Consider the following 12,510-nt stretch of genomic DNA (forward strand, 5'->3'; position numbering starts at 1 on the left):
GTCTCTGGAGTCACTGCTTGAGTCCTCACTCTGCACTTAGTTATATGGCCGTGGGTAAGTTACTCAAACGTTCCGTGCCTCAGGCTACAGCTTGGAACAACCGGGATAATAATAGTAATCGTAATTAGTAGTAATAGTAACAGTCCTTTGGGGATTATTGTGAGTTGAAGTCTCTAAAGCATTGGGCGTGGTGTTTGGGACAGGCAGAGAAATCAATACCTATAAGTATGATTGTCAATTAAGGGAACAGCCCTAATTTATATGAATGTGAAGGGGGAAAATGTGTGGGGTTTGTGTATTGGATGGACTTGCAGGTCCACCTGGGGACAGTTACTAGCCAAAGCATGCAGGCAAATGAAAGTATGTAGGCCTAGAATTTTAAAAAAAGGGAGGGGACGGGATTCACGGAAAACTTGCCCACTGATCCCTCTTACCAAAAGGAGTGGAGTCATTACACTTATGGGGACAGCCTTGAGACGTCAGGACCCAGGTTTGAGCGTGGAGGTCTCATGACCATCTGATGACCACAGACCGGTCGGGGCCGGTTCGGTTCTCCAGCGCTGGGGAGTGTATCTGCGTGCAAATCCCAGAGGTGCAGCGGGACCGCCCGGGGCGGGGCGGGCGTCGGGTGGCGGAGTTCGCCCGCGCGCGTTGGAAGAGTCAGGCGCGCGTGCCAGTCGCGGTCGGCGAGCAGAGCCCGGCACTGGCGGAGGCTGCGAGCGAGCGGCGCGCGCACACTGTGCGACTGACACGGCGATGGGACACCTGTGGCTCTTGGGAACCTGGGGCCTCTGGGGGCTGCTCCTGTGCGCCGCAGACCCCCGCGCAGGTAACTTATCCGGGGCGCCAGGGAGGCGAGCAGAAGTCTGTGCAGACGCAACCCCTGCTCCCGGGGCCGCGGGAGAGGAGGGACTGACTGCCTGGCACCAGCCCTGCGCCAAGGCTGCGGGTGCGGCTGCATGGCGATCCTGGGGACCTCTCTGGGACCCGGGACCTGCAAGGCAGGCCTAACAGACAGAAGAGAAGAGGGATTGCTCTTAAGTCGTAAGAGTTACTGCTTGAATTATGGAACCTCACTGCCCCCACCCACAAGTGACTCAATTGAAAAAGACACTGAAACTTGGCTGGGGATGGAGGTAGGGGACACAATCTGAGTCCGCTCTCTTCTCTTCTTGGGTGCCTTTACCCCATCGAAGGGAGGACAGTGTCCTCCAGTAGGACAGGAACGGTGTCTGTGGCTGGTGTCAGTCCCTTTAAGGGGCAGCTGCCCTCTGCCTTCAAAGTAATACCCAGGAGAGGGTTAGAAGAGACTGATAAGATAGAAATTGGAGTTGTCCGTTGAGATAAGGGAGGATGAACCTGAGATAGGTGGAGAGCAGCACGGTCTTGGAGATAGGATCCAGAGTCCTCGCTGGAGTTTCCTGCTCTTGGCTGCTCGAAGTTATAAATGTCCCTGAAGCAGGATCAGCCTTGGAACTCTTGGCAAAGTCAGACCCGTAGTACAGGGACATTTGAAGTCCATGCTAAGCTTTTTGCGGGCAGGAATGAACTATATGATTATAATTTTTTAATCTTTTCTCATACATCTATTTCAAACAGTCATTTCTATAGCGCTTCTTTTTGTGTCCACTTCAATTTTTCCACCTACTTTGAGAATTGTTACTGAATCTAATAATTACCAAATTTGTACAGCTGAAGCAGAAAACAAACCCTTTTAGCCACTGTGTATCTTTGAGTTATCAGAGAAGCAGCTTGCTCACTCCTGTTTTGCATAGGCTCCTCCCTCTTTCTGGAACTCTTTCTCTCTCCCACAGTTGGTCCAATCCAGCTATTCATATTTGCCCTCCAAGATGCAGCAGGGACACCCCTTCTTTCAAGAAGCTAGTAGGACCCAAGCAGTGTGGATGAAATGCCCTTTCTTGGTCACCCATGACCTCTGTGCTCTCTTGTCACTCCATACAGTCTAAGCTAAGCTTTTGGAAAGTTGAGACTGTTAACACATTTTTATATCCCCAGGACCCATACACCGTTCGTTGAATGAATTAGTGACCATTAGAGTAAGAACTTACTATCATCAGGAGGCTAAAAAGATCCCAGAAATTATCTTTCCTGAAGTCTTACTCTGTCACAGAAAACAATTTCTTCTTAAAACACACCATTAGCTTTTGTACCTGGACTATTCTCTTCCTTTTCATTTATTCTTTGCATTTCTTATGTGCTTATATAATGAATGACTTATTTCTCCAGCATTGTCTGCTGCTGTGTGGGCTGCTAACTGTAGTTATAGATCTGCAGTTAGTTGAGCAATACATGAAACTAAGGGTTTAATAAATGTTTTATAATATGACAGGTAAGAATGATGAAAATGATCATGGATTATTCCTGCCCTTTGTGGCACCTAAGGTAGTGCTTTGCTATGATTTATTTCCCTGTCAAGTCACTGGTTAGTAGTAGAACCACAAATAAAATACGGTGTATTTACTTTCAGTCCTATAACCTTCATGATGTTTTTCTTACAACATGGTTAAGATGTGGTACCAAATTTGATGCTTGAATTGAAGTACTTGACGCTTTTACCTTTACTGTGTTTTAATATCTTTCAGATGGCTCTAAAATAATTCCCAAAGTCACAGAAATAATACCTAAATATGGCAGCATAAATGGAGCGACAAGGCTGACTATCAAAGGAGAAGGTACAGTTGCCTTTTTTTGGGGGGGGGGGTCAACGTTGAGGTATCTTAAAGACTATTTCACATTTAGACATTTATGGTTTAAAAAAAATCCAGAAGAGTTATTTCTCCATTTGCCCAGAGTAGTAAAACTCTACCCCTTTGACAGCTAACAAAATCCCCAAGAGTCTCTACCATCTGAATTCTTATTATAATTACTTGCTTAATTTAACTCCCAAGATCTGGATTATAATGACTGAACTGAAAGAAATGTCTTTAACCCAACTTTGCAATTATTTGCTTTGTTCTTCATGGGTCTAATAACATTTAATTTATCTTTATATGAAATATAACATTTGGGGGGCCTTGGAGGTAGAATGTTTAAAAAGAGGGAATGATGGAGAAATAGAATGTTAATGAAGGCAGAAAGGCAATTGAAAACAAAACTTTGGATCCCTTCTCCTGCCACACAGTCCTTATCAAATGCTTCATCAAAGCATGGGTTATGTATGACTCTTTCTCCTTGCCTGGTCTTGGGAGGAAACAGCAGGCAAGCAGTGAATTTATTTAACGAGCAACTCTTCCTAAGATTAAATAGAAATATGTGGTTCTTTTAGCCCTAAGGTCTTCACAATCTAGATAATAGTATTCAGCTTATGAATTTTTGAAGGATAGGAAAGAAAAATATTTAAATACAAAAAGCTATTATTTAGTCTATAAAATCAAAAGAGAAATGAGGTTTTCGGAGTTAGAATCGACAGAGCAAGATATTTAAGTATTCTGTCAGATATACTGAAATGTCTTTCAATACTTCCAAATAACATTTCTGCTGAATGCAATCTCTCAGTGATACACTTAAAATGGTTTATGCCTCTAAATTATGAAGAATATATTTTGGATTGAAGTTTGGTTGTCTTTGTCATTGTCTAAACACCCAAAGGCAATGTATTTGTTAAAGACTATTTTAAAAGTGTCTTTATCCATAGTTTCCTTATATTGTGAATTGCTGTTAAGATAGTGTGCTTGAAAGCTATTAGGTTTTTAACAGAGATTTAAAAGCCTTGAGAAAAAGGCCCAGATTAAAAGAAAACAAAACAATACAACCACTCAGCTGTTTCTTTCTGCCTGGAGACCTAAACTCTTTCTGATCCAGGACCTTTGGAGTTTAAGTACATAGACCCAGATGGCCCTTAGTTATAAATACAAAACAAAGCATTCTATTCTCAAGGCATTTTGGAAGAACATCTTTATGAATTTAGCTCTAACCTTTGCTCTTTCATGGACTTTCTGAGTCACAATATATCCTTGTCACTGGTGTCGTGGTGAATTTCTAGTGTTCCTATCTGTCTCAATTTCTGAATGCTCTTGACAGAGAATCATACAACAGTTAAATCCTATTGGAATGGTAGATACGTGCATATCCCTAGCCTGATTTGTCTTCCCTCTTCTTGCCTTAACCACACATTGTAGGTGACTAAGAATGTGTTAGCATATGTCTTTTTCAGAGGCTGAGTCTAAATACTATTTTATATAGGTTTTCAGGGCCCATGATATTTACAGAATGTGTATAGAGCAATGTAATTAATTTACAAAACACACCAGACCTCCAAAGCTACATGTGCTACTTGAACAAAATTTATTTGGAGGAACTACATTCACATAATACATCAGTGCTGTCTCGGACCCACACTTCATGTTTAGAATTGCATGCAGAGCTAATTTATTAATCACACAAGAAAATTTTCTAAATGGAATTGTAACTACCAGATGATTACTTAAATAGTGGTCCCATATGACTATAAAAAATGTTTTATTTTTGTAAAAGTCATGATGTAAAAATTAAATGTTCTAGAAATGTTTGACTTAGAAAGTGAGTTCTCTGAGATTCCACCCTCTGGAAAGATCTGTTAGTATTTTGGTGTATCCACGTGACTTTTGGCCATTTCCAACATATCATATTCACTTTTACAGGCAAAAATTTGCTACTGCGTCACTTTGTTTTAAAGGCTGTGCTTCAGGAGCCAAAGCCATAATTTTACAATTATGATCCCCAAGTTAAAGTGTTTTGAGCACTTTATTTCCACGATCATGGAAATGATTGTGTCTCCATCTAAGAGGACTGATTTAATGAGGAGTGTTATCATTTTGATTATTAGTTCTGGAGTGTTTCTAACTTTATACCTGTATTTCTCAATTGTCTTTCTAATAGTTCCCTTTACTTAAAAAAAAAATCAATAAGATGGAAGGAGTAGTATTTTACTTTTAGTTTTTTTTTTCTAGATATTTCACTATTGCATATGTTTTTATCTAACTGAAGTGTTGAATGATATATTTTTTATAATGTTATGGAAAACACAGGGACTTTGGTCCAGTCTGACTGGTTTTCAGTTCCATCCTTGCCCTTCCCACTCTGTGACTGGGGCAGGTGACTCCCCTAAGCCTCGGCTTCCTCATCAGTAAAGAGGGATATTAATTCCTACCTGTTGGGGCTATTGTGACTATTGAAAAGGATGATGTATCTAAGGTACCCATAGATATTATCTGTTCCATAAATTAGAGCTACTTTATTTTTATCATTTTGTTTTATTTTTATCATTTTTTTGTATTTATGTTATAGGTTTGGTTTCATTCTTTAGGAATCGTCCTCCATCACGCTGTTCTTTTCTTTCTCATTGTTTTTAATGTTACAGCTTTTTGAGTAGGTTTATACTCTCTCACCCCTGCATTTTTTTAACTAGAGAAATCCAAACAGCCTGCATGGTACGTGGCAACTGCTGGCTTCAATGACACAGCATTTTCCATGATACCAGCTCAGGCTGCTATCAGAAGAACCAGGTTTGTGTGCCTGGCAAGTCTTGTCTCCAGTGTTTTTGCAAAAGAAAAAATACATCAACATGCCAGGAATTTCCATCTGAAGCCTCAACCTTTTCTGTATCCAGGGTACACCCAACCCTTCCTGTAATCTTTGTGCTTTGGAGTACTTCCAGAGGTATCTTCTTTATACCCAATTTTTAATTTAGAATTATACTTTTTTATTGGACTTCTTTTTAGAGATGATTCCTTTGTATTGCTTTTTAACTCTTTGGAATTAGCTAAAAAATTAGAAATATTTCTATAGTTTTTTTAAGCAATATTTGTAATGAGAATATTTACAAATCTTAATGATTTGGCTCATGTTTTTACTTCTGGGAGATAGGTCTATATATATATGACATAAATATGATGTAAAAAATATATATGACATACATATAGGACATTAAATATATGTATGTGACATTTAAATATATATATGACATTAAAACAACTCCTAAGCAAAAAACAGTATCATCTTCTGTTGGTTTTGTTTTTTACAATTGTATTTGTCTCAGGAATGCTGAAGAACAGATCTGTGTTGCCGTACCAATTTTGTGACATGTGCCTAAGAGGGAAATAAATACATGTATCACATCCTGAGCCATCCCACAAGTAAAACTTTCCATACTTTAGTTAGTTGCCAACAGCCCTTCTGTGTATTTCAAACTCAACATGAACACCAGAGATAAGCAGAAGTTGGCAAAAGGAAAGAGCAGGTTTACAAGTAACTTGCTTCTCTGTGTTTTCCTGTATCTTTTCAAAATTCCATTTTAGCAGTAACTGCTGTCCTAGAATCAAAACTTCAGATTCAATGCAAATATCTTTCACATGTTAAATTGATGCTTATATTTGTACTTTAGCCTATATTGGATGAGTTCTGTTTGGTTATGGTTTGAGCTTAGAGGAAGAAGTGGTGTTTATTAAAATCCCTACCTTTTGTTGAGTTTCTGCTTACTTTTTCTACCTAAAAAGGATAGGAGAAGAGCTAAGAACATAGGGCCTGGAGGGAGTTACATATGGTAATGGCTAATAGCTTTATAATGTATGTTTTTAAATATTGTTTTTCTCCGAATTATCACAGGTGCCAGGTTGACATCTACAACCTGGATTCGAATCCTAGCCACCCATTTATTTCTGTGTTATTTATCAAAAGGGATGTTAACACTGAACTTAAATTTCAGGATTTTTATGACCGATAATAAGAGCAAATATCAACTGAGCTCTTAACATATGAGCCAAGCACCATGTTATGCAATATAATAATCCTCATTTTGTCTTCTTAACAATCCAATAAGTAGGTGATTATGGTCATTTTCTTTTTTTTTAAATATTTTATTTATTTATTTATTTGAGAGAGAGAGAGTGAGAGAGAGCACAAGCAGGGGGAGTGCCAGAGAGAGAAGCAGACTCCCTGCTGAGCAAGGACTCTATCCCAGGACCCTGGGATGACCTGAGCTGAAGGCAGACGCTCAACCTACTGAGCCACCCAGGTGCCCCTAGTCATTTCTCTGATGAGAGAACTAAGAATGAGAGAGTTCATATCTAAAATTTGAAGGCCCAAAGTCATACAATAAGGACATGCCAGAGTGGGATTCGAATCCAGGACGTTAGGGTTCCTTTAAAGAGCACCATCCCAAACAAGCAGCTTTACTAGAGCTAGAGTTTTAGGGGCTTTGGCATTTGATGAACATCTGGCACAGTGAAGTCCTTAAACTGGGCAATATTTATGTTTTTAATGGACCTTTTTAGAATGCTGAAAATGTTCAATAATTAAAAAGCAGTCACACAACAATTCAGCCACTTCAACTATTAAAGGTTATTTAATGTGAGCACATAAGGTAGTAGTGATTTTTTTCTGAAACATACTGCAAAACTTCTTGACAATTGAAAGTCAATACCTAATATTTATTTATTTTTTCTAACATAAGTAATATATATACATAGAATTTAGAGTTAAAGCTACATCTTTCCTGGCTTACTGATTTTAAGTTTATTATTGTACTGTGGAACAATATGCACTGTAGATAATTAAGTTCTGAAATTCAAATAGCTTATAAATTTACATTAATGACATGGATGCAAAGGAAAAAGTTTTCGTAATTTCAAAATATTGTTAGTCATCAGTTTGGCAATAGTGGTGTTTTAATGGTAAGCACTTGCGATATTTAGAGAAAAGTAACATTTAAAAACACACATACTTTTACAACTCAGAATTTAGGAATTTTAGATTTTGAAGTGATCAAGGCAAAAATTGTTTATTTACTAACTTAACTTTATTCCAGAAAATATTATAACATTGACAACTTCATAGATTTACTCTGCATATTAGAATATTATTATCTTTTAAACATTTTTATTAGGAGAATATTTAATTATAGGATTTACTCAATGGAACAGTATCCAATTAATCTTTTTTTTTTTTAAAGATTTTATTTATTTGACACAGAGAGAGAGACATAGCAAGAGAGGGAACACAAGCAGGGGGAGTGAGAGAGGGAGAAGCAGGCCTCCCGCGGAGCAGGAGCCCGATGCGGGGGCTCGATCCCAGGACCCTGGGATCATGACCTGAGCTGAAGGCAGACGCTTAACGCCTGAGCCACCCAGGCGCCCCAGTATCCAATTAATCTTAACCATAGGTTTTATTTCTTGGGTTTATTTTGAAATTGAATGTTGTTCCAGCAATATAAAATACTTTTATGTGGCATAAAATTACTTAATGGATATTTAACTACTTCCAAATCTAGTTTTGAATTTTCATGTATTCATAGTAAGATTAAAATAATCTTCATCAATTGAAAAATAATTTTTTTTCCTCTGTTTCACATCATCCATTTCTCTGGTTCTGTTGAATCGCACACACCCATTAGCATGCAAACATAAGGCTATTTCACCAACCTGAAAAAAGGCGAGAGCAAAATCATCAGGCTTCCTCTTGCTCCACACCCCCTTCTAACTACCACCCATGTCTCTGCTTCCCTTGATAATAAAACTCCCCCAGAAGGTACCAGTATTTGTTCTCTTCACTGATTATCCTCCAATCTTCTCTTGACCCCATGCCAATCACTGAAACAGCATCTTCTCTGCTGCCCCTTGTCTATACTCTCAGAACAGCAGCTAGTGAATCTTGGAAAGTGTAAGTCATATCATGCCATGCCTCCGTTGTGAAGCCTCCAGCGCTTCCTCACTCAGAAAAATAATCTGAATGCCTCAATTTCTGGTCTCATCTCCTACCACTCTCCGCACACATACTTCTTCAACCATGCTTGCTAATTCTTGAATCCAGAAACATGCTCCCACCACAGGGCCCTGTGAACAGCATGTTCCCTCTATCTAAAATGCACTCGCCATAGGTATTCTCCTGGCTTACTCCTTCCAGAAGGTTTCCTTGACCATTTATGTCACATGCCTCCTATATTCCAGGAATAGGGTTCGGAGATGAGAAGCAAGGAAGTCCTGGAAAGAGGCACGTGAAGGTGGTATGAGCACAAAACATGCAGATCTATGTCTCAAGTTAATTCCTACAAGAGAGGATCCCCCACAGAGGAAACAGAAAAACCAGGTTGATTGAATGACTCGTCCAGGAGCTTCTCTCTTTGGCTCCCTCAATGCTTGTACAGTGGGCCCAGGAGCAGAGGTGCCACAGGGTGAAGGCTGTGCATGGGTTGACACCATGGACTTTCTTTCACCAAGGCTAAGCTACCCACTGCAGTTGCTGAAAAGCTGGCCTGCCAGTAGCAGAGACCAACACTGAGCCCTCAATAGGGGCCATCCCTCAAGAAGTCCACCACTTACTTAGGGACAAGTTGACGGCATGACTCCCCTTCTCTCATTGAAAGAACAGAGATACATTATTGCTGGAACAGATACTGACCCCAGATACAGCTTTTGCCTTCTCCATTCACAGTGCCTCTGCCAGGCCCATCTTCTGAGAGTTTCCAGAGTCTGAGTTACTGCCGGGAGACTCCATAAAATAATGCCTCAGAACAAAGAACACATTTTATAGTGAAAAAGTTGTGATTATGGGCACATGACCACAAAACCTGTGTCACTCTGAAACATGTGGGCTAGTAGAATGAGGGAATGGTCTATAAAAGGCAAGCCTAAGATACCAGCTTGGGAACATCTTGCGGGATAGGATGCCGGCCTCCATCATATGCCATATGCCTTGATCCCATGGCAGATACATGCTATTCTTTCCTGATAGACAGAACACATGGAGCTGGAAGTGAACAGTTACTCTCGGTCATTATCACTCCCAGTGATATGGAAACGGCATCTGTGCTTTCTGTCCTTGCAGTTTTAGATTCTGCTGGATTTGGGTCTGAGTTTCCAGTGAGAGAATGCTTTTGCCAGGGATCCCTATATGGGCTCCCACTGAACTGAAACTACCATCACTAACTGATCAGTTTGAATTCATCAAACATAATTAGTAGCCTACCAGAGATAATCAGTTCTGATGATCATGAAGAGGTAGGGTTGCTTTACCTAATGGAGGTAGGGAAGAATATGTCTGGAATTCAGGTTATTCCTGGGGGTATCTCTTGGCTTCCATGTCCAGATGACTGTGAATAGGTAATTATAACAACCATAACCTAACAAGGGTAAAGCAGCTAAGGGCTCAGACCCTCAGGTTGAAGGCTGGTGTTGCTCCATCAGCTTAAGTGCTGGTTAAGGGTAAGGAAATCTACAATGGGTGGTAAAGAGGGAGTATGGTGAATATTCATTATAGCCTCAGGACCAGTTGTATCTTGTCCCACTAACCCTCTTGTATTAAATCTTTAGCAGAGCTTTTGGCTGGTTACCACCTTGGAGACTTGATACTGGATTATATTTAAAATGTGGGGCATGAGCATGTCCATATGGTGTGAGGAGTCAACTGTAAGAGATGCCTTTTATATTCAGCTTCACAGTCTCTTGTTCTCACCTCTAATTCTAGCCACAGCCATGGCAGATAGTCCCCCCGTAGACTGTGACTCAGTCTATGCTTGCAGCTCTTGCCTTCTGTTCCCATAGCACGTCTGTCTACTGTCCCAGTAGACAGGGCTTCACCTATGCAGTGACATGGGACGTTGGAACCCCTATGGCATATGGGCATATGTGCAGCCTGAAAGTGCAGGAGAAGCTATTTCACCTGGAGAACCCCCAACTAGTGGGGACAGGATTTGATGAAGAAATGTTTGATTCTTTGATTCCGAGAGGAAGCCCATATTTTCCTTGGGAGTTTCCAGCAAGATTGTGCTCCAGCTGTGCTCACAGCCCAGGTTTTCTTTCCTCAGGTCTTATTCTCTTTTCTCCCAAAGGGGTCACTACTCAAATAAATCATATGCTTACAAGTCCTCACCTCAGATTTTCCTTTATAGGAACTGAAGATAAAGATCCCATCCCTTATAAAATACTGTTCCCCTCATCTACTCTTTCTATCCCATTCGGCCTCCTTTTTTTTTCATAGTAGTTATCCTCAGCAGACATAGCATCTGACGGGGAGGGCGGGGAGAGTCTATTTTCTCCAGCCTCCACACCCTACCACTGGAATATAAGCTATTCAGTTCTGCGCCTGGCAAATAATAGGTGCTCAAGCATTGCTTTTGTGAAGAAATGAATTGAAAGTGAGTTTTTAAGCTTCCAAAAAGGATTACATTCATAAGGATAAATATAAAATACGTTAACTGCTTATTTCAGTACTATTCCTTATTATTTATTGATGATTCAATACTGAATGACAATTGTGAGATCTTTGAAAACAGAATTCTAATAATAATTCAGTGTTTTTACTTTTCCAGGTTTTGCTCAAGCAAACCAGTTTAACTATGGAGTTGATAATGCTGAGTTGGGAAACAGTGTGCAGTTAGTTTCTTCTTTCCGATCAATTTCTTGTGATGTAGAAAAAGATTCAAGTCATTCAACTCAAATTACATGCTATACTAGGTATGTTTTATAGTATGTTTATTAAGAGCATTCTTATCATACACATATTAGTATTATATAGTTTTTTATATACTCTGGCCATTATAATATTTTCTGAAGATCAGCTGTTTTTTATTTCATGATGTTTAGACTATTTTATAGCTTTATTATATTCAGTTGTAATGTTCTTTCCACATATTGGCACAATAAAATAAACTCTATATCCTCTCCCAGGTTATTAGAGCTATTATCTTATCATTATTGATCTATTTCAGAAGATAAATGGCTACTATTAAATTGTAATGATGCTCCTCAAAATATCAAAATTATGCTTTCCTGTCCAGTTTGATTAATTTCATTCAAAATCTTGACATAGTCATTAAGATTAAACATGATCATTTTGTATAGTGACATTTCAAGTTCTTTACCATCAGTCCAAAATGATGTTTGTTATTAACAACTTATGGGAAAAATTAATCATTTTAAATGGCAACTTTTATTTATTTATTTATTTATTAAGAAATTGTATCTTTGAGCCCTTGGAGGCCTTTTTTTTTAATATTTTATTTTATTTATTAGAGAGAACAAGAGAGAGAGAGAGAGCATGAGAGGGGGGAGGGTCAGAGGGAGAAGCAGACTCCCTGCAGAGCAGGGAGCCTGATATGGGACTCGATCCTGGAGTCCAGGATCATGACCTGAGCCGAAGGCAGTCGCTTAACCGACTGAGCCACCCAGGTGCCCCAAAATGGCAACTTTTAATAATAAAACAGGTGGCACATTTTCCAGAGGATTTCATCTTTATCAAGCTTGTTGGCTGTTTTTCAGCAGCAAAAGCTTTCTTAGAGAGAAATTTGATCAGAACTTAAAAAAAAAAAAAAGCATAACATAACTGTACCAAGGTGATGTATTATTGTTTTAAATGGTTATTCCTACGTTTGTTATTGCATTTGTTGTCCTTTTCAGTAAGCACCAGTGCACTTAGAATAAGCATTTGCCTGAGGTCCGTGATGTTAGAATCTGCAGTACAGAGTTCAAGATGGAGATCCTCCATAATCTAGAATGGAATTCTAATAATTTAGAATTC

The 12,510-nt window shown here is 39.4% G+C and overlaps 1 protein-coding gene across 1 annotated transcript in view; it reads left to right on the forward strand.

Annotated features, from left to right (window-relative positions):
* The first annotated feature begins 703 nt into the window (after nucleotides 1–703).
* PKHD1L1 (PKHD1 like 1) overlaps nucleotides 704–12,510 on the forward strand; it is a 154,151-nt gene continuing 142,344 nt past the window's right edge. Inside the window, exons 1-3 of the mRNA XM_021688369.1 lie at nucleotides 704–829; nucleotides 2,604–2,693; nucleotides 11,303–11,447. Coding sequence (XP_021544044.1) covers nucleotides 757–829; nucleotides 2,604–2,693; nucleotides 11,303–11,447 — 308 coding nt within the window. The 5' untranslated portion in view covers nucleotides 704–756. The remainder of the gene's footprint in view (nucleotides 830–2,603; nucleotides 2,694–11,302; nucleotides 11,448–12,510) is intronic.

Source organism: Neomonachus schauinslandi, chromosome 4 (assembly GCF_002201575.2).
Source record: "Neomonachus schauinslandi chromosome 4, ASM220157v2, whole genome shotgun sequence".
Lineage (NCBI taxonomy): Eukaryota > Metazoa > Chordata > Mammalia > Carnivora > Phocidae > Neomonachus > Neomonachus schauinslandi.